The sequence below is a fragment of the Molossus molossus genome, unplaced genomic scaffold (genome assembly GCF_014108415.1).
Source record: "Molossus molossus isolate mMolMol1 unplaced genomic scaffold, mMolMol1.p scaffold_m16_p_11, whole genome shotgun sequence".
NCBI classification, from domain to species: Eukaryota; Metazoa; Chordata; class Mammalia; order Chiroptera; family Molossidae; genus Molossus; species Molossus molossus.
Genome location: NW_023425346.1, coordinates 51,022,925 through 51,048,666, shown reverse-complemented (window position 1 = coordinate 51,048,666; position 25,742 = coordinate 51,022,925). Strand labels below are relative to the sequence as shown.

The following is a 25,742-nucleotide window of genomic DNA, read 5'->3' as shown; positions in this document are numbered from 1 at the left end:
GGAGGGAGAGAAGGAGGAAGAGAGAGAGGGGAACATCAATGTGATAGAGACACATTGAGTGGTTGCCACCCACACGAACCCAACCGGGGCCAGGGACAAACGGCAACCGAGGTACCTGCCCTTAGCAGGAACTGAACCCGAGCCTCTCCAGTCCTGGGCCGACACTCTAACCGCTGAGGCAAACCGGCCAGGGCGTAAGTGACCAGTCTTAAACATTTTTATCACTCTCAACAAATATCAGTTCTTAATATTCTTTTTGCCTAATTCATTTATCATACATACCCAACATTTGATTTATTTTAAACTTGACCACCTGCATAGAGTTTTCCTTCATCACAGTCCTGGTGGTACTTTTTCTGATGACATTAGGCAATGGCTATATATGTTTTCAGTCATCATTTCAATGTGATTAAAATGTTGGCCACAACCTTACTTCTTTAATTTGAATCTAGCATTTTCTAGGCCAGTGTTTCTTTTCTTTTTAATTCTCACCCAAGGATATATTTTTATTGATTTTGAGAGAGGGGGTAAAGGGAGAGAGAGATGAAACATTGATGTGAGAAACATTACTCTGTTGCCTCCTGTAGGAGACCCGACCAGGCATCAAACCCACAACCTAGATATGTGCCCTGAAAGGGAATCAAACCTGTAGCCTTTTTGTGTACAGGATGACACTCCAACCAATTGAGCCACCCAGCCAGGGCTAGGTCATTGTTTTTTTTGTTTTTTTTTGGTGGTACGTGCCCCTAGCGGGAACTGAACCCAGGACTCTCTGGTCCACAGGCCGACGCTCAACTGCTGAGCCAAATTGGTCAGGGCAAGGTCAGTGTTTTTTAATTGAGATTGCAAATCAGGTTTATTGAAGTTTTATAACTATACAGAGGTCTAGGCACTACCCTGGACTTTCTAAATGACTTGATGCTCTTAATATAAAGTTGATTGTCAATGAATATTTACATATTTGAATTAGGTAACATTTAAAAGTTTTAATAAAAAGTATGAGTAACAAAATGCTAGATTTAAAAAATAGAATTAAATCTCTATAACCTTGAAGCTTTAGTAATCAGTAGAATTTTCCTAATTAAAAAGCATCGGATAAAGTCCTACCTCTTATGACTTTGATAGGTATAGTTTCTGTATGGAAAACTTCTGTACTCTTTAATTTTTCATATGAAAAGCCCGAGTATTACAGAAAATAAAGCATTAACATTTAAGATATTTAGGCATATAATGGAAATGATTCAGTTTTCTACATTAATAGTGTAAGGCCATCCTTGATTATAGAATTTAGATTATTTTCTTCAATATAAGAACCTTGTGTACAAGTGGCTATGTTATCAAATACTTTTCTGGTACATTATAGTAAATCTTCAGACACATCTTGGATTATGCATCTCACATTTGTCATATGTGGGTGATTTCTAAATACATAGCAGGATTTTGATCTATGAAGCTAATGTTTTTAGTGAAAAAAGAGATTAACTGTATTTACTTTTGTTTTAGTGCCTATAATCTTATGAACTGAAAATACAAAAGGAAAGAATTAAGTAGAAAGTCACAAATTCAACTTGTTTTCCATAGTATAATTTTAATATGGTTCCTTGGAAACTTATTTTGCAAATATTTAATATGGTTCCTTGGAAACTAAACTTATTTTGCCTCATAATAACAAAACAATTTTGTCAGTGAAAGAAGGAATTAATTACCCATTCATTTTTCACAGTTGACTGTTAGTAGAGGGGTGTGTGTGTGTGTGTGTGTGTATGTGTGTGTTTTCACTTATAGTTGTTTCATTTTAATTTGTAACTGTTTTTGAGTGTAGAAAGTGATTATTTGTAATACTATTTCAATGTCATGTTGTAATTTGAGAATAGAAAAAGAGGTTAGGACTTAGGTAAGATTGGAAAATAAATTTTTATAAGATTGGAAAATAAATTTATTGATTAAAATATAAATTTTTAAAAGGAAGACCTAATCCAGTTTGACCTTTTAAATGTTTATTTTGGTAATAACATATTTCAGTTTAATATGTATTAAAACTAGAGGCTCTTTGGTAGCCAGTGTACTAATTAATGTTAAAATGCTATTTTTTGTGTTCTTTTTCTTGGAAACATTTTCCCATATTCTAAAAGCAATGTGTTTTAAGATTTAGTGGACTCACCTACAAATTCAACAGATACTCCTTTTGCATTTGGAAGGAAAAATACTTATCTGTGATAGACATTTTTTTGCTCTTCAGAATGCTAAAATTATATTAATAAACACTTTAGAAACTGGTTCTGGTAAGAAAATATCAGTTGTCAGACTTAACTGAAAAGACTAATTTCAACCTCTTAGTTTCGTTAATAGGGATTAAAGAAAATAACTTTATTTTTTCTTTTGGGATTTTGATTGCTTTCCTTGGAGAACTTTTACATTATTTAATTATAATAATTTCTATTCTTTTTGCCAAATTATGGCAATTACAGTAGATCTGATGTTAAAATCTTTTATATTAGACTGTTTTTTTTTTATCCTCACTCGAGGACATTTTTTCCATTTTTGTTAGATAGAGTGGGAGGGGGAGAGAGAGAGAGAGAAACATCGATGTGAAAGGGACACATCGAGTGGCTGCCTCCTGCATGATCCCAACCAGGTCCGGAGACGAATCGAAACCGAGGTACGTGCCATTGACCGGAATCGAACCCATGACTCATTGGTCCGCCAGCCAACTCTCTAACCACTGAGCATAACCAGCCAGGGCTAGACTGTTTTTTTCTTGTTCTGTTTTTTACTGTTTTCTGTGATTCATAAATACTATAATCAAAACTTTTTGTGGCTGCTCTTTGTTTTATAGTTAGCTTTACAAAAGAAAAATTGTTAGAAAACCATAGGGGTGGTCTGTTCTCTTCAGAAACTTCTAACAGGTACGGCTTTTCTTCCCCCAGCTGTTTGCTTTTATAGACTTGGAGGAAAAATTTTGCAAAAAGTAATCAGAGTTAGCCAGAAAGTCATTTTCTATAAGATGCATTGTTACAGAAATGCACCCATTAAGACAGAAAAATATCAAACAAATGATTTGTCTTTTATGTCATTTTTTGGGGGACCCAGATTAAATAGAAACATTTCAGTGTTATCAAAGAAGGTGATAGTGCCTTAAATGTTTGTGTGTGTGTATTTTGTAAAGATATATATGCACATAGTCATTTCAGAGGAGGATAGCTGAAAATTCGGAATTACACGTTAAAAAAACTTGTAAATTGTGCTGCTACTTAAATATTTAATTCAAAAAGTTATATAGTTATAAATGTTCCTTCTCATTTTTTCTACTGGAATGGACCATGAAAAAGAATATTAAGCCTTATTTATATCTCATTATTGACTGTACAAACTGTGACTCAGTGAATGTTTGTATGCCAAAAAAAGGTTTTAAAGTTGAGAAAATTTTAAACTTAAAGATGTGTAAATAATTCTGATTAATATTCTCATTGTAATGAAATTACTGTTAATTTGGTGCAATACATTCTTCTCTTACTCATCCTTTTAAAATTAAATATGTAATATGTAAGATGTATGATTTGTTACATTGAATGCTGTTTTAAATTTTTTCAGTGTGTGTATATGAGCTAATGTTTTGTTTGTTTCTGTATAGCATGACTGAAGATAATATAAATTTTTGCACTTTTTTAGTCCTTTGGAAATTTGTATTCTAACAGTTTTCGAGAATATACATTTATTTTGTACATAGTTAGCTTTGTACATGAAAATGGGTTTGAATCAAATTAAAAAATGATGTTCACAATTGATTTGTAATTCTCAATTCATAGAGTCTGATTACATCTTACCTTGGCTAAGTTATTTGAGTAGGCAAGGAATTGTTAAGCAGCAAATTGATCACTTCTTTCTCTTATGAGCAGAATTTCTTCTGTAGTTCTGTGCGCATAAGATGTTAATTGACCAGTTTTTGTCATGTGCAACTGCAGATATAAAGCTTTTAAAGCTACCTTTTGTTTTAAAGCCCCTCAGAAACATGGTTACATCCCCCGCCCCCCAGAAAATGTTCAGAAGCCAGAAATCCCATTTGTAGTTAAACAACACACTACATTAAATTGGTGTTTTCTTTTCTTTTATAATTAAAATATTTTATTCATCAACTTTGGCAGTCTAAATGTTGACCTAATCTTTCTGTTTTTGTTAAGGTTAATAGAACCTAATCCATAATAAGACAGAACCCAAGCTCTGTTTCAGGTTCTTGTTAGTACTTTTATCTCTAGATCCAGAGTGACAGGACAATATAAATGAACATTAATCATTTGCTAGCCTAGAACCATCTATGCACTATTCTACACTTTAATTGAAGACACTTTGCTAGAATTGGAAACTTCCTGCATTAATTCATCTGGTGAAATTGCTGTCACAGGACAATCCAAGCCAGGTCAGTTACAGGCTTAATTATGACTGCCTTGCTTGTGATGTGAAATATGTCTGTAACACTATACCAAGCATCAAATAAATGTGTTTGTTTTACTCAATAATACTGGAGCTTATATATTTTTCACCATTTATCATTTAGTTAATGATAAAACAATTTTTAAAAACTGTTTATTATGAATATTTTTGTAACTGATTTTTAACTTTTTTTTTTAATCCTCACCAGAGAACATTTTTTCATTTTTTGTTCAGATACAGTAGAGGGAGAGAGAGGGAAACATCGACGTGAAAGGTACACATCGAAAGGCTGCCACCGGCACGACCCAACCAGAGCTGGGACAAACTGCAACCAAGATATGTGCCCTTAGCGGGAACCGAACCCGGGTCTCTCTGGACAGCAGGCCCACACTCTAACCGCTGAGCTAAACCAGACAAGGCTGATTTTTAACTTTTTTCACTATTGAACTTTTAATGATTTTCAGTTCTTTCAATTCTTATAAAATCTTTACCTACACAGTATTTGGTGCATTTTCTAAAGCTGTATCCATTCAAAGGTGATTCATTTGTAACTGCAGAGATTGGAAGAGTTAGGGGAAGGCTACAGAAAAATTGTGAATTTCCATTGTCCATGCTCTAGTGATAAAAAATTCTTTTTTAAAGTAGGTGTCTTCTTATATCATTCAACTTTAACTTATAGCCCAAATCTCTTAACATATCATGGATTTTCAGAAGAAAAATAGTGTGCCAAATTGCTCACATGCATATGATATTATTAAAGAGAAGGTGAAGATGGATTTAATTCAGCCTAGAACAATACTTTCAGAATCCTATTTAAGTTTTTTTTTTTTTTTTGTCAGAATACTTTCAGGAAACTGAGGCATTTACAAATGGGAAAACACATGAGAACTTACTTATGGGAGAACTTGAAGACCATGTCAAAGAGGTTGGAAAAAAAGACTGACATCCCCAAAACAATGTTCATGAAATTTTACATCTGAAAAGGAATATGCAGATCATCTGGGATTTTTATTTGAGGTAGAACAGTTTGAGGAACTTTCATTTGAGAAAACAATCTAAATTTGTATTAAAACTGAAAATCAGCTCTGGCCAGTTTTGCTCAGCGGTTAGAGCATCAGCCTGTGGTCCAGAAAGACCCAGGTTCAGTTCCCACTAAGGGCATGTATCTCGTTTGCAGTTTGTCCCTGACCCTGCTTGGGTCATGCAGGTGGCAGCCACTCGATGTGTCCCTTTCACGTCGATGTTTCTCTTTCTTTCTCTTCCTCTCTCTCCCTCCCACTCTATCTGAACAAAAAAATGGAAAAATGTCCTCGGGTGAGGATTAAAAAAATAAAACTGAAAATCATTTTAATATGACAGCTATGTTGTATGCAAATACTCTGATTTTCCCATAATGATTAAATGAGTAGCAGTTATATTAATAATATTATTAATTAGAGCCATTGTGATGCAGAGAGATTTATGCAGTTACAGGCTTTCTTAGGATAGTAATACCTTGATGAACTTGCCACAGTTCAAGATCTAGTCCTATCAGTATCTTAAAGATAAGCTTGAGAATGCAAATTAGCACAAGTTCATAAGAGAGTGATATGTATAAATTACAATTTAAATGTACTAATTTATAATTCATTTTAATTTCTAATGCTTGTTTTTCTGAAGACAACCTTCATTTTCTCACAGTTGTCTTATATACTATCAATAGATACTAGTATACTAAGGTCACTACTATTTTTTTAATCTATTGAAACAACAGAAAACATGATATAAATTTTGATCTGTGGCCAAAAGTATTGGGCAAGATTTTGAGATATTGTCATATATCTCTAATAGACAGAATGTGACAGAGTGGAAAGGGCAGGCACCTGAAACAAAAGATCTGGCTTCAAGTTACTTTCTATTATCAACTAGCTCAGTGACTTTGAATAAGATACTTAAGCTATCTGGTTCCAGTTAGTTCATTTGCAAAATAGCAATGTTTATGATGGCTTAAGGATCAAAGTAAATAATGTTAAAAGGACCAGAGGTGAGAAACATAGCATTGTAATAAACAATTTTATTTTCACTTTAATGAAAGAACTTTTGGCATATTGTTGGTTTGCTATGTATGTTTAAATATTGGGTATCAAGTAAGGAGTTCCATCATAAAAATGCACCAAAAGATTAATAATTAATTATAAATTATTAAACAAAGGAATATATAATACTTATGTTAAGCAACATAGATTTTAAAATAGACATCCCAGCCCTGGCCGGTTTGGCTCAGCGGTTAGAGCATCGGCCTGTGGTCTGGAAGACCTGGGTTCAGTTTCCACTAAGGGCACGTACCTTGGTTGCAATTTGTCCCTGACCCTGGTTGGGTCGTGTGGGTGGCGACCACTCGATGTGTCCCTTTCACATCGATGTTTCTCTCCCTCCCTCCCTCCCTCCCACTCTATCTGAACAAAATATTGAAAAATGTCCTTGGGTGAGGATAAAGAAAAAAGAGAGACATCCCAAAAACAAAAATAAAAAGACAGAGAGAGATCTTATTTGAAGAATTCATTGCTTAGATTATCTTTCACCAAAGTGAAACCTATACTTTCCTGGCAAGGGTTAATCTTTTAACAAGAGAGGCAAAACAAGTTTCTTTGGAATGAATACCTTATACCCTAAATCTAATTACCTCTGCTATAAAGTATTTAACTGATGGAGGGTATTGACTATAACATCAGATGCCCTGCCTCCTCTCCTTTTAAGGTACATCATTGCATTTAAAAGTGATTATATATTACTGTTGCTGCTGTATAGTACAGATTAATAGGTGAAAAACAACATAAATTTACTCTTACAATTCTGAAGGTCAGAAGTTTGAAATCAGTTTCACTGGGCTAAAGTCAGAGTGTTAGCAGGGATGATTTCTTCTGGATGCTCTGTGAGGAAAATATGTTAGCCTATCACTTTATTCTCTGCTTCCATCATCCCATTATCACGTTCTTTGCCTCTGGCTCTTCCTGTGTCCCTTTTATTCGGCCTATTTCGATTATATTGGGCTCACATAGATAATCCAGGTTTATCTGCCCATCTCAAGATCCTTAGCTTAATCACCTCTGCAAAGTTTTTTACCATTAAGTTAACATTCACAAATTGTACATATTTGGGTGCCTTATTCAGCCTAGCATAGTAATAATGAATATGAAAAACCAACAGTTATGTATTCTTTTCTCTTGTTACGTGAGCCAGATTATTCTCATACCAAGTAATATAACTAGTTTTACTTTGCAATTAATATTTGAAGATCTTATGCAGTAAAATTATATGGAGGTATGAAATGGGAATGTGTGTGTTATGAAACATTCTGCTTTTAGCTAGTAAGCCAGTAAGTTAACCAGCACGAAAAGGTGTTTGTTAAAGGAAAATAGGAGTTTTGTCAAGATTCAAAAAGAATTTAATTTGGGGTATTTTAAAAGATATTAAATACTTTAGTTCTGCATCTTTGGGATCTTAAATTCAAGGAAGTAAAAGAGTGATCAACTACAGGGTGCTATTACCACTTAACATTTGCCACAGTTGGTTCTATTTGCCCTTATCTTTGAAAAGACTACCCTTTACAGTAAGGGTAACAGATAGAATATAAGTACTATATTTAGTTTTGCTACATATTAAAATTCTCTCAGAACAACAGTTAAGATATAAACCTACAAGGACAAAAGCATAAACCTACAAGAAGAAAGAAAATAGAGAAGATAAGCAATACAGTTTTGGAAGGTGGAAAATTAATGGATGAATGGTAAAGCAGATCCAAGATGGATGACTCTGGATTTACAGGGTGCCTAAGGAAAAGAGAGTTGACTATATTCGAATTTCTCTGTATGTCTTCCACAAAAACCATACATATAAACAAGAACAAGTACAACCTCAAAAAAATCCCATGACTAAGATATCTAGAAGACAGGATAATACTATAAACTTCAAATTATTTAGAAATATTTTTTAAATATTCCAGAACTATCTCTTGAGTCAGTGGTTCTCAACCTTCCTAATGCCATGACCCTTTAATACAGTTCCTCATGTTGTGGTGACCCCCAACCATAAAATTATTTTTGTTGCTACTTCATAACTGTAATTTTGCTACTGTTATATCTTAGGCGACCCCTGTGAAAGGGTCGTTCAACCCCCAAAGGGGTCACGACCCACAGGTTGAGAACTGCTGTTTAAGTTCTTCCAAAGCCTTCAGAGAGAACAAGGAGAGTCCAGGAAAATTGAGAATGAATAGGTGAATAGAGGACCTAAGATCGAACTAAAAATAAGTAAGTAAACAAATAAATATATAAATAAATAAATGACTCCAAGAAAAGAGAAAGCCAATCCTATGTGCAAAATTATTGAAAAAGAGTTTGGGTGGATCGGAGTACTGTATAAAGAAAAATGGACTTAGTGTGCAGCATTTGATGTGGCAATCTCAGAAGGCATTGCTGCGTGAGAAGAGTGTAAAAATGCAGTCACTTTGGAGACTGGATGGTGAAAGGATAAAAGAGTAGGGGAGCCCTGGCTGGTTTGGCTCAGCGGTTAGAGTGTTGGCCTGTGGACCGGAGAGTCCCGAGTTTGGTTCCTGTTAAGGGCACATACCTCGGTTGTGATTCGTCCCCCCGCCCTTTGGGGTTGTGTGGGTGGCAGCCAGTTGATGTGTCTCTCTGACATCAATGTCTCTCTCTCTCTCTCTTCCTCTGTCTCTCCCTCCCGCCCTATCTGAGATAAAGGCAAAAATGTCCTTGGGTGAGGATAAAAAAAAATAAGAGTGGGGGAAATCTAGAATTTTAGATCCTGCAGGCAATAGAGAAAAATATTGAAAGGCATATAACTCTACCCCTCACCCTCACCCTCATAAAACAAAATACAAAAAAACTACAGTCCATTATCTATCATGAACAAAGACACAAAAATCCTTAAGAGAATATTAGCAGATTGATTCTTGGAATGTGTAGAAAGGATAATGCTTGATGATCAACTGTAGTTCATTGGTTAAGATTTTAATAATTTAAGATGGGATTAACATTTAAAAATCAATGCATGGCCCGGTGGTGTGGCTCACTGGTTCAGCATCAACCCATGCACCAAGAGGTCGCCAGTTCGATTACTGGTCATGGCACATGCCCAGGTTGTGGGCCCAGTCCCCACTGGGGGACATGCAGGAGGTGTCCAGTTGATGTTCTCTCTCATCAATGTTTCTCTCTCTCTCTCCTTTCCTCTCCAAAATCAATAAAGAATAAATATTTCGCCCTGGCCAGTTTGGCTCAGCGGTTAAAGCGTCGGCCTGCGGTCCGGAGAGGTTCGGTTCCCGCTAAGGGCACTTCGGTTGCAGTTTGTCCCCGGCCTTGGTTGGTTGTGCGGGTGGCAGCCACTCGATGTGTCCCTTCACGTCGATGTTTCTCTCTCTCTCTCCCTTCCTCTCTCTCCCTCCCACTGTATCTGTACAAAAAATGGAAAAATATCCTCGGGTGAGGATAAAAAAAAAAAGTTATTTAGGGGACTCCTTGCTTGACTTTAGATCTAAAAGCACCACTCTATGCACATATAGGAAACAGATAATTTATAGTAAATAAAGTTTGATAATTAAAAAAAATTTAAAAAAAAAAAGAATAAATATTTCAAAAAAGTTTTTAAAAAATCAGTGCATGTCATTCACCATATTAACAAAAAGAAACCCATATAGTTATCTTAATATATGCAGGTAAATCAACTCACAAAAAGTCATCTGTTCAAGACAATAAATTCTCAGCAAATTAAAAACAAAAACTTTTTTTTCTTTATTGATTTTAGAGAGAGAGGAAGGGAGAGGGAGAGAGAGCTAGAAACATCAATGACAGAGAACATCGATTGGCTGCCTCCTGCATGCCCCCTTCTGGGGATTGAGCTCACAACCTGGGCATATGCCCTAACCGGGAATTAAACCAGTGACCTCTTGGTGCATGGGTCGATGCTCAACCACTGAGCCATACTGGCTGGGCGAAGGAAACTTCTTTAATGTAACATAGGGTATTTATGAAAAACCTCTAGCCAACATATTTAATTACAGAACTGAACCATTTCTTCCTAAGATCAGGAACATGGCAAGAATACCTATTCTCACTACTTCTGTTCAAATTGTTTTGAAGGCCCTGGCCATTTTGGCTCAGTGGTATGAGCGTCTGCCTGTGGACCAGAGAGACCCAGGTTCAGTTCCTGCTAAGGGCATGTACCTCAGTTGCAGTTCATCCCCAGCTCTGGTTGGGGTTGTGTGGGTAGCAACCGGTCAATGTGTCTCTCACATTGATGTTTCTCTGTCTCTTCCTCCCTCTATCCCTTCCACTCTGTCTGAAGATAAATGCAAAAATGTCCTTGGGTGAGGATAAAAAAAAACAAAAGAACACAAACTGTATTGTAGGTCCTTACTAGTGCAGTGCAGGTAAGGCAAAAAAAACTAAAAAATATATATTGGAAAAGAAACGACATAAGTGTCCTTTTTTGCAGTTAACATGATGCATATCTAAGATATACACTCAACACACTTGGAATTAATAAATGAGCCCTGGCCGGTTTGGCTCAGCGGTTAGAGCATCGGCCTGCGGTCCGGAGAGACCCGGGTTCAGTTCCCGCTAAGGGCACGTACTTCGGTTGCAGTTTGTCCCCGGCCCTGGTTGGTCGTGCGGTGGCAGCCACTCGATGTGTCCCTTTCACATCGATGTTTCTCTCTCTCTCTGTCTCTTCCTCTCTCTCCCTCCCACTCTATCTGTACAAAAAAATGGAAAAATGTCCTCGGGTGAGGATAAAAAAAAAAAAAAAAAGCCCTGGCCGATTTGGCTCAGCGGTTAGAGCGTCGGCCTGCGGTCCGGAGAGACCCGGGTTCGGTTCCCGCTAAGGGCGCGTACTTCGGTTGCAGTTTGTCCCCGGCCCTGGTTGGTCGTGCGGGTGGCAGCCACTCGATGTGTCCCTTCACGTCGATGTTTCTCTCTCTCTCCTTCCTCTCTCTCCCTCCCACTCTATCTGTACAAAAAATGGAAAATATCCTCGGGTGAGGATAAAAAAATAAATAAATAAATAAATAAATAAATGAGCCTAGCATAGTCACAGGATTCAACGTCAATATACAAAAAGAGGTTCGCGTTCTATATACTAGTAATGAAAACTTCAGGTTCAAAACAATACAATTTATTTGAAAAATATGAAATAGTGGTCAATGTAATAAAGTATTTGCATGACTACGAAAGAGTTGAGAAATTTTGAAAAACTAAATGAGATTTGAAGAAACTGAAATCTGATTTTTAATGTTATACAGAAATGCAAAGGATCCAGATTAGCCAAAACAATTTGAAAAAGAAAACCAGAGTTGGAAAGCTTACATTCTCTGATTTCAAGACTTACTATAGAGCTATAGTAATCTAGACACAAGGAGAGACATGTAGTTAGATGGAAGAAAATAGAAGCCCTTTAGATATATCCATATGTATGTAATGAACTGACTGTCTACAAATGTGCCAACATTATTCAATGGGGAAAGAACAGTCTTTCCAACAAATGGTGTTAGAACTCATTATTCATATGGAAAAAATGATCTCACCTTTACCTTACAAACTAACTTGAAGTGCATTATAGATCTAAATATAAAACCTGCTACAACTATAAACTTCTAGAAGAAATCATAAGACAGCATTTCACAATCATGTCATAGGCGAAGAATCTGAGATTAGAGAAGTTGAATCTTTTATAATGGACTGCAAGCAAACTCGCCTGACCTTTGCCCTGGAGGGAGCCATTGCTATACTGACAAGTAAGCAAACTTGTCTTATATTCCAGAAGGAGACTATCTCTACCTTCCAAGGTTTGCTGTACAAAATCCTTGGAAACGTATGTCCAGAACTCATTTTCCCAACACTGGCTATCATCAGCTAGGTCTCATCAGACCACCAAGTCTTAATAACTACAGGGTAGAGGCAAGCATGATACAGATTTCCATAGTATCAACTGCTATTACACCAGTGCTCTTTCTTCAACTAACACATTTGGTTTTGTGGGTGACCCTATATGACCAGATGGAGGAGGAGAAAAAAGCCCAAGTTTGATTTGCAAATGGGATGGCTCAGTATGTGGGTAAGGCTAAAAATGGGTAGCAGCTGAACTGAAGCTTTATTTATGGGCAGTCTTGAAAGATGGTGACAAGGGAAAACCATTTCAGTGGGCAGATCTTTTTTTTTTTCTTTTTTATCCTCACCCGAGGATATTTTTCCATTTTTTGTTCAGATAGAGTGGGAGGGAGGGAGAGAGGGAGAGGGAGAGAGAGAGGGAGAGAGAGAGAGAGAGAGAGAAAAACATTGATGTGAAAAGGACACATCGAGTGGCTGCCTCCCACATGACCCAACCAGGGCTGGGGACAAACTGCAACCGAGGTACGTGCCCTTAGTGGGAACCGAACCCAGGTCTCTCTGGACCGCAGGCCGACGTTCTAACCGCTGAGCCAAACTGGCCAGGGCAGTGGGCATATCTTTAGTGGTGCACCTAGGGTGAAAAGAAAAGCAGCACAGGGTGAGGATATACATAGAATTATGGGCAGTGATGAAAGGCCTGGCCAACTGGTCAGAGGTATGAATAGAAAAAAAAATTTAAGATTGGGTACAAAAAGGTCTGGGACAGAGTTATATAGATAAACATATGGGAGTTGGAAAGAAATATGGAAATATTTTACTTAACATATTAACAGCCAACAGAGAGCACCCATCAGGAAAGAGGCACTAAAATTCCCAGTTCAATTCCCAGTCAGGGCACATGCCCAGGTTGTGGGCCAAATCCTCAGTGGGGGACATGCAGGAGGCGGCCAATCAATGTTTTCTCTCATTGATGTTTCTGTCTCTATCTCCCTCTTCCTTCCTCTCTCTAAAAATCAATAAAGAAGAAAAAAAGTACTGTACTTGATGAACCCGGCTGGTGTGGCTCAGTGGTTGAGCGTTGACCCATGCATCAAGAGTTCGCTGGTTCGATTCCTGATCGGACACATGCCCAGGTTGTCGGCCTGATCCCCCCAGGTGGGGAAAATGTGAGAAGCAGGCAATCGATGTTCTCACTCATTGATGTCTCTACCTCTCTCTTTCTTCCCTCCTCTCTCTCTAAAATCAATAAAGGAAAAATTATTTTTTAAAAAAGTTTGATGATAGTCATCACATCACTATAGTATTTAAATTCCTTTTTTACATTTAAAAGATAATTTCAGAATGTGATTATTTACAATATAGCATAATTCTTATAAGAAATTGAATCAAAGTGAAGATAAAAATTTTAGATGTCAACATAAAATTGTGTGAAAGTATATACATATATACGGTTTTTCAAAAATACTTTTAGGAAGCATTTAGGCAAAAGTTTGAAGAAACTAAGAGGAGGTGGTTGCATAGTTTTAGAGACCCAATTTCTAAAATACTATGCCTTGCTCAACCTCTGTAATTTCTGTCCCCTTTTCACAGACCCTCAAAGTTCAGAGCATTTCAGGCTAATTTAGGACTAAAATGGTTCTTTTAGGACTAAAAGGGGAGTGAGTCCAGATATTCTGGAGGATTGGTGCCTAGGGCTAGGGTTACGGTTATGCAGCAACATTATGTATTTTAAAACCTGATATTTACTCTCTTGAAAACTTGTTTAGAACATGTTTTCAATGGGAAATTTCAAAATCCAAAGAAGGGACTGATCCCTGGCTAGTGTGGCTCAGGGTTGGAGTGTTGTCTTGTGCACTAAGGGTGGCAGGTTCCATCCCGGTCAGGGTACATAGCCAGGTTTTGATCCTTGGTCGAGATGTGCTGAAAGCAACCACCGTTGTTTCTCTCTCCCTTAAAAAAAAAAAAAAATCAATAAAATAATGTACCAGCCATTCATGATTAAAAAACTTTTTTTTAAAGTATGTTTTTATTGATAGCAGCACTATTTATAATAGCTGAGATCTGGCAACAGCCTGTGTCCATCAGTAGACGAATGGATAAAAAAGCACTAGTACATATACAGAATGGAGTACTATGCAGCTGTAAGAAAGAAAGATCTCCTACCCTTTGAGACGACATGGAGGGACCTGGAGAGTATTATCCTAAGTGAAACAAGCCAAGCAGAGAAAGACAAATATCACATGATCTCACTTATTTGTGGAATATAATGAACATAACAGTCTGAGGAACAGGGTAGACTCAGAGACGTGGAAGTAGGGTACAGACTGACAACCCTCAGAAGAGGGGGTGGGGGATTAGGAAAGAGCTAAACCCCAGAATTTATATACATGTACGCATAATCTATGGACATGGAAAACAAAGCCGGGGACGGGGTGGGGAGGATGGGGAGGAGGGTGTCAATGGGGAAAAAAAGGAGAAACATCTGTAATAAAAATAAATTAATAAAGTATGTTTTTATGGATTTTTTTAGAGAGAGAGAGGAAGGGAGAAATAGAAACATCAATGTGAGAAACATCCATAGGCTGCCTCCTGCATGCCTCCTGGGTATTGAGCCCAAAACCCAGGCATGTGCCCTCACTGGGAGTGGAATGGGGAATTGAACCAGGACCTCTCAGACCATGGGACAACGCTCAATCCACTGAGCAACTCTCTCAGGCCTAAAAAAACTTTTTAAAAAATTCCAAAGAAGATACTGAAAAATAAACTTTTGAAACATATTTGTGGGCAGAGAAGTAGAGTTAAAAGTATACTTTCTGCCAGATTAAATCTCAAATAATGTTCTGTTACATTTGCTACAGATGCCAAGAATCTACCACCATACCACCCTGAATGTGCATGATCTTGTCAGATGCCAAAAGACGTCATTTTCAATATGTTTCATTCATAGTCATAAAATAAATAATTTATCACGTAAATTCCAAAATGCAATCTGGAATTTTCTTTTGCTGAATTGCTGCCCATTCCCCCCCGTTGGTCACTTTACATTACTAAAACTATAAAATCTATAACTTATAGGTCACTTTCACTAAATGGAGCAGCAGTAAATAGTGGGCTTTGCCTTACATTATCCATGTCAAAACTCATGTGAAATAGAGGAAGAGAGGATCTCAGAACACTAAAGTAAATGCCACTTTTGCAGGAGCGGTGCAAAATAAAATATTGGATAATTGTGCTAAGTGAAATATCTGATTTAACCTTACGGGCCATCTGTATGGTATCATTTCCACTATTTTACACAAAAATAGAAGCCTGGGAAATTAAATCGATTTATTTAAAATCTAGCGGGGCCAGGACATCTTACGGAATCACATTTCCTACCACTTCGAAGGTACACTCTTTTGCTAAACAAGGCACATCTAAAGGTGCTTGTTTCTGACACTTCCCTGTTTAGATTACCTTAGATCAGTGGCTCTCACTGGTTCGTTTTAACAGCTTTGTTAAAACACTGATTGCTGTGCACCCTCCCTCCCGGAGTGTATGATTCTGTGGGTCTGGGGTGTTCCCTGGCATCTGCTGCTGCTGCTGCTGGCTAGCCCGGGGGCCACACTGGGAGAATCACTCATTGTTCCAGAGGCTGTCATCTTAAATCCATTGGAAAAAGTGTTGGTCGGGGCAGAACGATGACAACTCCTAATGTTTTTTAGCAGCCTGGGCTCCGCTTTCCCCAGGAACTCCATCCGTGGGCGGGTCCTGTAGTCGTGGCCACCGTAACCCCGCCCAGGACTGCGGCTGCGGCTGGGCACCGGCAGCAGCTGGGGCTTCGGCTCCGCCGCCACCCCTCCGTACTCCATTGCTCTTCCCGCCAGTCCCAGGCCAGGCCTTGGCCACGCCCCCGCGACCCATTCGCTCGCCAGTCCCGCGGGGCGCCTCGCCCACATGCTGGTTCCGCAGGTCCGGCCAGGCAGAGGCGCCGCCGTCCGAGCCTGGAAACCGAGACGTGGCTCCCGGGCGGAAGACCATGTTGGACTTCGCGATCTTCGCCGTTACCTTCTTGCTGGCGTTGGTGGCAGCAGTGCTCTACCTCTACCCGGTAACCGCTGTCTGGGCCCTCAGGGGCTCTGGTCGACGCCCCAGGATCGGTCCGGCCCGCAGCCACGTCTTTCCGCCGGCAGCGGGCCTCAGGGGGCGGGCCTGAGGGGAGGGCTCTGGCTCCTGCTCCCGCCCGGCGCGGGGGCCGCGCTCCGGGCACGTGACGGACGCCGCGCTCAGCGCGCGGAGCCGGAGTCGAGAGCGGCGCGGCGGCCCGAGGACCGCTGAGGCCTCGGGGAAGCGGGCGGGCGGCTCAGCTGTGCCGGCGCGGAGGAGCCGAGAAACCGCGGGCCCCTTTCTACGCCCTGGCAAGGGTGTCTTAAGTACTTAGTGTGGCTCTTTGGCAGTAACTCTACCAAACCCAGATTTCATTTTCTAGCGTGTCTGGGAGGAAACTGCTGGGTGCGCCACTCCCTCCTTTTCCGGGGATTCTCCCAGTCTGTGTGTGTCTGTCGTCTGCCTTTCCATCCATCTACTGATCCCTTCGAGCTTGACGGGGCCACTGTGCAGTATCTCTGAATCTCCTGCTAACCTCCTTTCTCTACTTGCCTCTGTCCATCTCGGAGGGTGGTTCAGAAAACAAAGGAATCGTCGTTAAAACGTGTTCTACAAAGCAAAGTGGTGGTTTGATAGAAAAAGTTGTGAAGTAGCTGAACAGCACCAAATACATCACCGAGAATGACGGAACACCGTAAACACTTTCACATCTGGTAAATAGATTAGACTGAAATGTTACAACTACACAATCTGGAATTTCCGGTGTATCTTATTTTCTGAGAAGTTACGACGCTTAGTGCCTCCAGGTCTTGAATTTTTTTTAATTTATTTTTTGTTAATCCTCACCCCAGGATATTTTCCGATTGATTTCTTAAATTGTTAATATATAGCCCGGCGGTGTGGCTCAGTGGTTGAGCGTGGACCCATGCACCAAGAGGTCACCAGTTCGATTCAGGGTCAGGGCACATGCCCAGGTTGTGGGCCCAAGCCCCAGTGGGGGGCATGCTGCAGGAGGCGGTTAATATTCTCGTTCATAGAAGTTTCTCTCTCTCTAAAATCAATAAAAAAATAAAATACATTGTTAATATATATAAAATGTCTTTAATGGTTTCAGAGAGAGGAAGGGAGAGGGAGAGATCGAAAACATCTATGGCAGAGAAACATCAATTGGCTGCCTCCTGCATGTTCCCTACTGAGGATGGCAGAAACCTAGGCATGTGCCCTGACTGGGAGTCACACCAGCTGGGTATACATTGATTTTTATTTATTTATTTTTTTAGAGAGAGTGAAAAGGGAGGGAGAGTGAGAGAGAGAGAGAGAGAGAGAGAAAGAAACATGGATCAGTTGCCTCCTGTAGGTGCCCTGACCAGAATCAAACCTGAAACCCTTCTGTGTATCAGGGATGCTCTTACCAACTGAGCCACACCTGCCTGGACAAAAATAGAAATTTTTTATACCACTGACTTTCTTTTTCAAGTTACGGGGTTCCATCCATCCTTTTCCCCACTATTTCTAATATTAAACTTGAAAAATACTCATTATTGATGAGACCATGGGACAAAATTATTTATTGTGAGTTTCAATGCTATTAGTTAAATGCAAGGTACACATACTGTTGTCTAGATAGCATTCTTGCAGTAATTAGTAGAAACTGTAAAACTCTTCAGTTAGTGCCCTTTAACCTAGTATTTCTCTTTTGGCATACATACCCCAAGGAGTAAAAAATGAAGCACAAAGATTTTCATAACACTACTTATAATAATGAAAAAAATAAAGAAAAGAGCCCAGATATTTTACAATAGTATAGTAGGAAGGTGATTAAGCAATTCTGGCTACATGATAGAACATAGTTTAGCCTTTAAATGTCCAAATAAATGAACAAGATTCCTTTATGTACATAATGTTAAGTAGAATATGCCAAATAGATAAATTCTGATTAGTACTAGTAAAAAACTCATTGTCAAAATTCAGAATTGATTCTAGAATTGAACATTTTAGGTTATTTTTTATAAATAGTTTATTTAAAAATTACTTTATAAAGTCTTATTATAAAAGTGACATGGTTGTAAAATAAAAAATAACACTGACCCCAAACACAGCAACCATAAACCTGGTATAAAATTATAAAAAATTTAAATTCTCCAGACTTCTCCCCACTTCATTTCTTTTTAAAAAAATGTTTTTATTGATTTTAGAGAGAGAGGAAGGGAGAGGGAGAAAGATAGAAACACCGAGGAGAAAGAAACATTGATCAGATGCCTCCTGCACGCCCCATTCTGGTGATGGAGCCTGGGCATGTGCCCTGACTGGGAATCCATCTCGGACCTCTCAGTCCAGGGGAAGATGCTCATTCCACTGAACCACACCGGCTGGGCCCCCATTCATTTCTTAAAGTTTGTCATTTGAACATTTTGCTATAAATTATTTTGTTATTTATTTCTATACCAGACACCACCCTCTTTGACCCTGATAATAATGACTATTAAAGCAAAAGATGAATATCATATTGTATTTTGATAAATTCTTTGACTAGAAAGAGAACTATTTTAGGACTCAAACTATTATAAACAAGACATTATTTTTTAAGCCAAGCCAGATGGAAACATAGACACTGAACAAAGGAAAATGTGCTTGATTATGTATTAATTTTATAGGATGGATGCTAAATTCTTTAAACCCCTTAGATTAATTGACACAGAGGAAAGATATTAAGATACTTCTTTTAAATACAGAGAACCCAGTTTTTGTATTTAACATAGAAATAATTCCTGAGATTCAACCGAATTGAAAAGCTATCACTTAAGGTCCTGCAGATGTCTTGGCAAAACACATCTGACTTTGGGATGTATGATAATTCATTATACTAAATAAACTATTTAAAAATTTTTCTTTAAGGCTTCCAGACAAGCTGCAGGAATTCCAGGGATCACTCCAACTGAAGAAAAGTGAGTAATTATTTTTTTGGAATCAGGTAGAGTCAACTCTTAATTGGAATGGTATGGAAACTAAACCAAATTTTTATATTACTCAGTTTATTTAATTCCTTTATTTACTCTCAGCTTACCTCTTAGCATACAACCTAAACTTAATTAAGAACAGAAAGAAGGGTTGACTAAATTAAACCTTTGATTGCTTTCATTTCCCCTAGCCAGAGAAAGTTGAAAATAGAAAGACAGGATTAAGATAGAAGGGACAAAGTGAAAATTGCTATAGCTAATCTGATGTTTTTCATTACCTTATGATGATGATCATTGCTACCTCAGAATGAGGTGCTGCAAAAATTGGGTTGTTTTCCAGTTTCTAAGTCAGATGTTTCTTGTGTACCTTTCTTACTTGGTTTGGAGTGTTATGAACTCTCAAAATATCAGATAAATCCATATATAAATATGTCTTCAGAAAGCAAGAAGTCAAATATAATTGAGTTTTGGATTTTGCAGTTATTGAATTTCATGTACCTTTGGTCTCCTCTTTTGACATAGTTATTTGCTTTTCTGATTCTTCCAAGTTAAATTGATTATTTTGTCAAATGTTGCTCTTTTCTCAGAGATGGTAATCTTCCAGATATTGTGAACAGTGGAAGTTTGCATGAGTTCCTGGTTAATCTGCATGAGAAATATGGGCCTGTGGTTTCTTTCTGGTTTGGCAGGCGCCCTGTGGTTAGTTTGGGCACTGTTGATGTACTGAAGCAGCATATCAACCCCAATAAGACATGTAAGTTTAATTTTCTTTCTAATTAACTGATCTTTATCTTTTAAGAATAACTGTCTGGCCCTGGCCGATGTGGCTCAGCGGTTAGAGCGTCGGCCCACAGACCAGAGAGTCCCGGTTTTGGTTCCCGCTAAGGGCATGTACCTCTGTTGCAGTTTGTACCCGGCCCCAGTTGGGTAGTGTGGGTGGCAACCAGTCGAAATGTCTCTCTCACGTGGATGTTTCTCTCTCTTTCTTCCTCCCTCTCTCCCTCCCGCTCTATCTAAAGATAAATGCAAAAATGTCCTCAGGTAAGGATTAAAAAAAAAAAGGAATAACTGTCTGTAAATAAAGAACCATACATTGTTCTTGGATAGAAATAGCTGACATTTATTGAATGCTTTATACCATGTGCCAGGCATTGTACTGAAGTCTTTATATTTATTATCTCATTTAAGACACAATTTTGTAAAATGATTATTTAATGTGTGTGTGTATAAATTCCAATGTCAATTTTTTGGGGACCCTGAAAAAATAATTCTAGGGTACATCTGGAAGAATAGATATACATGAGCAGCCAGGAAACATCTAGAAAAGAATATTAATGAGAGGAATACCTCTACCATCAAACAGAAAAGGATATTATTAAGCTAGATTAATTTAAAGAATCTTGCACTGTGATAGGACTAGACAGACTAATGGAATAGAGTCAGTACTCTAGGGGACAAACCAAGTATACATGATAAAGATAGCATTTTATGATAAGGGGAAAGCTAATAAATGGTATTGGGAAAACTGGTTAGCTATTTGGGAAAAAAATCTCCCTTACTCTTTATATCAAAATAATTTCCAAATGATTAAAATGTGGAGTCATAAAAGTGGTAGAAAAAAACATGGTTAAATATTAAAATTTTGAGGGTGGTATCAACAAACCCTTCCTTACTATGACTTGAGATTGAGGAACGATCAAGCATAAGTTGGATAAGTGTGTCTACATAAAAATGAAAAAATTTAGTATAATAGAAACACCTTGAAAAAGAGAAATGGGAAAATGTTGGCCACTCATTACTCTACATAGTATGTATTAATTGCTGGCTTTATTTCTGTAAAATAAAAAGATGTCATGAAAAAGTTTAAAAGAAATGGGAAAACTATTTTCCACCATATATTTACAAAGTAAACAAAGACTGTAAGAAAGTCCAGCCTGGTGGTTCAGTTGGTTGGCTCATTGTTCCATATACCAATAAGGTTGTGGGTTTGATTCTCAGTCAGGGCACATAACTAGGTTGTAGGTTCGAACCCCTGGTCGGGGCACATATTTGAGGCAACCAATTGAAGTTCCTTTCTTAAACATCAATATTTCTCTCTCTCTCAAATCAATAAACATACCCTCGAGTAAGGATTAAAAAATTAATAAAAATGTAAAAAATAACTAAAAAGAAAAAAATAAAACGCAGTTGTAGAAAAATGGGTAAAATCAAGGTAATTAAGAAAGAAGAAATAGCCCTGGCTGGTTTGGCTCAGCAGTTAGAGCGTTGGCCTGCGGTCCAGAGAGACACGGGTTCGGTTCCCGCTAAGGGCGCGTACCTGGGTTGCAGTTTGTCCCAGGCCTGGTTGGTCGTGCGGATGGCAGCCACTCGATGTGTCCCTTTCATGTCGATGTTTCGCTCTCTCTCTCTCCCTCTCTCTCCCTCCCACTCTATCTGAACAAAAAATGAAAAAAAAAATGCCCTCAGGTGAGGATAAAAAAAAAGAAGAAATATAAATGGCCATTAAGAAAACATTTCAGCCTGGCTGGTGTGGCTCAGTGGATTGAGTGTGGTCCTGTGGACTGACTGGTCCTGGTTTGATTCCCAGTCAGGGCACAGGCCCAGTTGTGGGCTCAATCCCCAGTAGGGGTGTGCAGGAGGCAGCTGATCAATGGTTCTTTCTCACATCAATGTTTCTATCACTCTCCCTTCATCTCTCTCTAAAAAAAAGAAAAGAAAAAAGATTTCAACCTCACTAATAATCAGTAAAATGCAAATAAAAATGAGATTTTCCCCTCTCTGACTAAAGAGAAAAAATATTGACAAAACTCATTTTTGATGAGGGCATAATGGAGAAACATGGAGTATAAATGTTTTACAAACTTACTTTTTTTAAAAATAATCAGATCTTTTAAACCAGTAAAACCACTTAAAAATTTTTTTTCTTCTTTATTGATTTTAGAGAGAGAGGAAAGGAGAGGGAGAGAGAGAGAGAAACATCAATGAGAGAGAACATCGATTGGCTGCCTCCTACATGCCCCCCACTGGGGATCAGGCCCACAACCTGGGCACGTGCCCTGACTAGGAATCGAACTGGTGACCTCTTTGTGCATGGGTCGATGCTCAACCACTGAGGCACACTGGCTGGGCATGTTTTATAAATTTTCTAGAGAGAAGGTTGGCAGTGACATTTGACTTAGCAATTATAATCTTCAGGAATTTATCATGATTTGATCATCACAAATGAGAAAAGACATTAGCATTATTAATAATAAAAATTTGAAGCAAATAAATACTTATCAATGGCTGCATAAAAGAATACTTTTAATACTACTTTCAGGCCTACAATAATGATACAGATTTATTTTGGTTATCAAGTACTTGTATAGCAATTAATATATGCCAGCACTATTATTCTAAACTCTTTATAAATATTAAATCATTTAATCCTCAGAACAACCTTATGAAGTGGGTACTATAGTTATTCTCATTTAACAAAGGACAAAATTGAGGTTAAGTGAGGTTAAGTCATTTGCCCAAGTTCACACCACAAATTAGTGCTGGAGGAAGCTGGGACTTGAAGGTAGGCAGTCTGGCCTGAGTTCGTGCTCTTAATCACTAAACTTTCCACAACATAGAAAGATGGCTCTGTCAGGAAATACAGTGCTGAGTAAAACCAGATGTGGTCTCTGCTCCTATGGAGTTTATAGTTTAGTGTTTGGGAGTAGGGGAAGCATGTAAACAGCATTGAGATGATCACACTAATGAACTGAGACAAGTGCTCTGAAAGAAGGGACTATAGTTCTCTGTGAACTCTGTTTGTTAAGAGATATTAACAGCTCTAAAAAAGTCTCTGAAATGTTTACAGTGAGATTTAGATGTTTTACTTTCTTCTTTGTATTTTACTGTGTTTTAATTGTTTACCATGACAATGTGTTTGTGTGTGTGTGTATGAAAACAAAGTCATTAAAGAAACACTTCAAATAATGAATAAAGAGGAAAAGAAATTTTTGAACTCAGCTAAATAATTTTAACTCTAATACTTCATCAATTTTGCTTTAAAATCACAGTCATCAATTTTGCTTTAAAATCAGTGGAATAAACTTTTTTTTAGGAGTCAGAGATGTTGTCATGTAGATAGAAAATTTATGTATTTATTTTTTATTAATGGAATTCCCAGTTAGGATATTGTATTCTTGCCAATTTTCATTGCCTCTTTAACTTTTCATATTTAAGAAAGACTTTAAGTGAGTTGTGAAAAAAAAGCTGCCATGCTTTCAGCTACACTCCCATACTTCCCTGATCTCTATGTCTTTTTTGTGGAGATTTTTTTTTTTGAGTGATTACTTTGACTTAGAAATGTTTAATTTGTCTGTTTCAGCGGACCCTTTTGAAACCATGCTGAAGTCATTATTACGGTATCAATCTAGTGGTGGGAATGTGAGTGAAAACTACACAAGAAAAAAATTGTGTGAAAATGGTGTGACTAATTCTCTGCAGAGTAATTTTGTTCTCCTGCTAAAGGTAAGGTGAAGAGTATTTTGGCCTGAAGTGCTGCAATACAGATAATAATGTATTTTTTGACTATTGTGTGTCTTGTCCTTGTGACTTTTTCTTACCTGTCTTTCTAAGCTGATCTTTATTCTCCTGAAATTCTAAAACAAAACAAACAAACAAAAAACTTAACACCTAGACTCCCTATATAAATTGAAATTATGGGAGTTGAGAGAACCTGAAAAAATTTTCTATCTCAATAGATTTGTCATTTGTTTTCAGCTCAGACTCAACCACTGTTTCCTGAAACATAGCTTGAGCTTACCTGAAACACTCTCTCTTGTAAACATGTAGATTACTTGGACTCTGCTTGAATGAACTTAATCACTGGGAGGGGTATCTGACATTTTTAAGAAGCTCCACAAATGATTTACAAAGTTTGAAAATAATACTAATTAATACCATTTCCTTTTTGTACACAGAGAACCTTACTTGAACCCTGTGTGCATTCTGTCAGTTCTCTGTGTCTTCATAGGATTGTTCCAAACCTACCCACCCTCTTCACTTGCTGTAGATATCCTTTCCTCCTGCTTTGCTGAGTTTATAGAGTCCCTTCCATGTGAACTCTCTCATGTCCTATTCCCCTACCAACAAACTCTATCCATCTTAGTCCTTGTCCTTTCTTTTCATTTTAAATCTTAAAGAATCCTTCCTTCTGTCCAAAGCTAATTCATTCCTCTGAGCCCTTGCGATATAATATAATTTATAATAAAATAGTAATATATGCTTGCTTTAGTAAACATGGGAAATCTAACATTATAAAGAAATCACCCATAATTTTCCTAAAGATATACATATAGTTGAGATCATGCCGTATGTACAATTTTATATACTTTTTAAAAATGTTTTTTTATTTTATTTTTAAAAAAACATTTTAATGTTTTTACTTATTTATTTTTTCAAATATGTTTTTATTGATTTTTCAGAGAGAGAGAGGAAGGGAGAGAGAGATAGAAACATTGATGTGAGAGAGAAACATCAATCTGCTGTCTCCTACACGCCTCCTGCTATTGATCAAGCCCAAAACCTGGGCATATGCCCTGACCAGGAATCAAACGGAGATCTGTCAGTCCATGGGAGGACACTCAATCCACTGAGCCACATTGGCCGGGCTGTTTTTATTGATTTTTAAAAAGAAAGGGAGGGAGAGGGAGAGAGAGAGAGAGAAACATCAATGAGAGAGAAACATTGATTGGCTATCTCCTGCATGCCCCTTACTGGGGATCGAGCCTACAACCTGGACATGCACCATCACTGGGAATTGAACCAGCAACCTCCCGGTGCATGGGTCGATGCTCAACCACTGAGTCATACCGGTGGGGCTGTTTTTAATTGATTTTATTTATATTATTTTATTTATTTACTTATTTTTATCCTCACCCAAGGACATTTTTTTCCATTTTTTGTTCAGATAGAGTGGGAGGGAGCGAGAGGAAGAGAGAGAGAGAAACATCGACGTTAAAGGGACACATCCAGTGGCTGACACCCGCACGACCCAACCAGGGCCTGGGACAAACTGCAACCGAGGTACACGCCCTTAGCAGGAACTGAACCCAGGTCTCTCTGGACCACAGGCTGATGCTCTCACCGCTGAGCCAAATCGGCCAGGGCTGTTTTTTATTGATTTTAGAGAAAGGGAGGGAGGGAGACAGAAAGAGAGAGAGAAACATTGCAGCAAGAGAGAAGCATATCTCAGGTGAGGATAAAAAAAGTGCTAATAACATAATGATAAATAAAAAAAAAAGCACTCTAAAATTACACATATCTTATGACACTGATTAAAATTCTATTGTGCACAGAAAAGACTAGAATGATAAAAAAAAAAAAAAAAGGTATTTTAAAATATTAAACATGATTATCA

At 38.1% G+C, this 25,742-nt stretch overlaps 2 protein-coding genes across 6 annotated transcripts in view; both read left to right on the top strand.

Annotated features, from left to right (window-relative positions):
- Positions 1-5,450, top strand: part of NBEAL1 (neurobeachin like 1) — a 201,847-nt gene extending 196,397 nt beyond the window's left edge. Inside the window, exon 56 of the mRNA XM_036253508.1 lies at positions 5,268-5,450. The gene's annotated coding sequence lies outside the window, so the exon portion shown is untranslated. The remainder of the gene's footprint in view (positions 1-5,267) is intronic.
- A 10,820-nt stretch (positions 5,451-16,270) lies between these two features.
- Positions 16,271-25,742, top strand: part of ABI2 (abl interactor 2) — a 183,063-nt gene continuing 173,591 nt past the window's right edge. For 3 of the 5 annotated variants that reach the window (XM_036253510.1, XM_036253512.1, XM_036253511.1), the window contains exons 1-4: positions 16,272-16,395; positions 19,287-19,336; positions 19,936-20,102; positions 23,709-23,851. In XM_036253510.1, the coding sequence (XP_036109403.1) occupies positions 16,324-16,395; positions 19,287-19,336; positions 19,936-20,102; positions 23,709-23,851 (432 nt within the window). In that variant the 5' untranslated portion in view covers positions 16,272-16,323. Of the gene's footprint in view, positions 16,396-19,286; positions 19,337-19,935; positions 20,103-23,708; positions 23,852-25,742 lie in introns of all 5 variants that reach the window. The other 2 variants (XM_036253509.1, XM_036253513.1) reach the window with 2 other exon arrangements.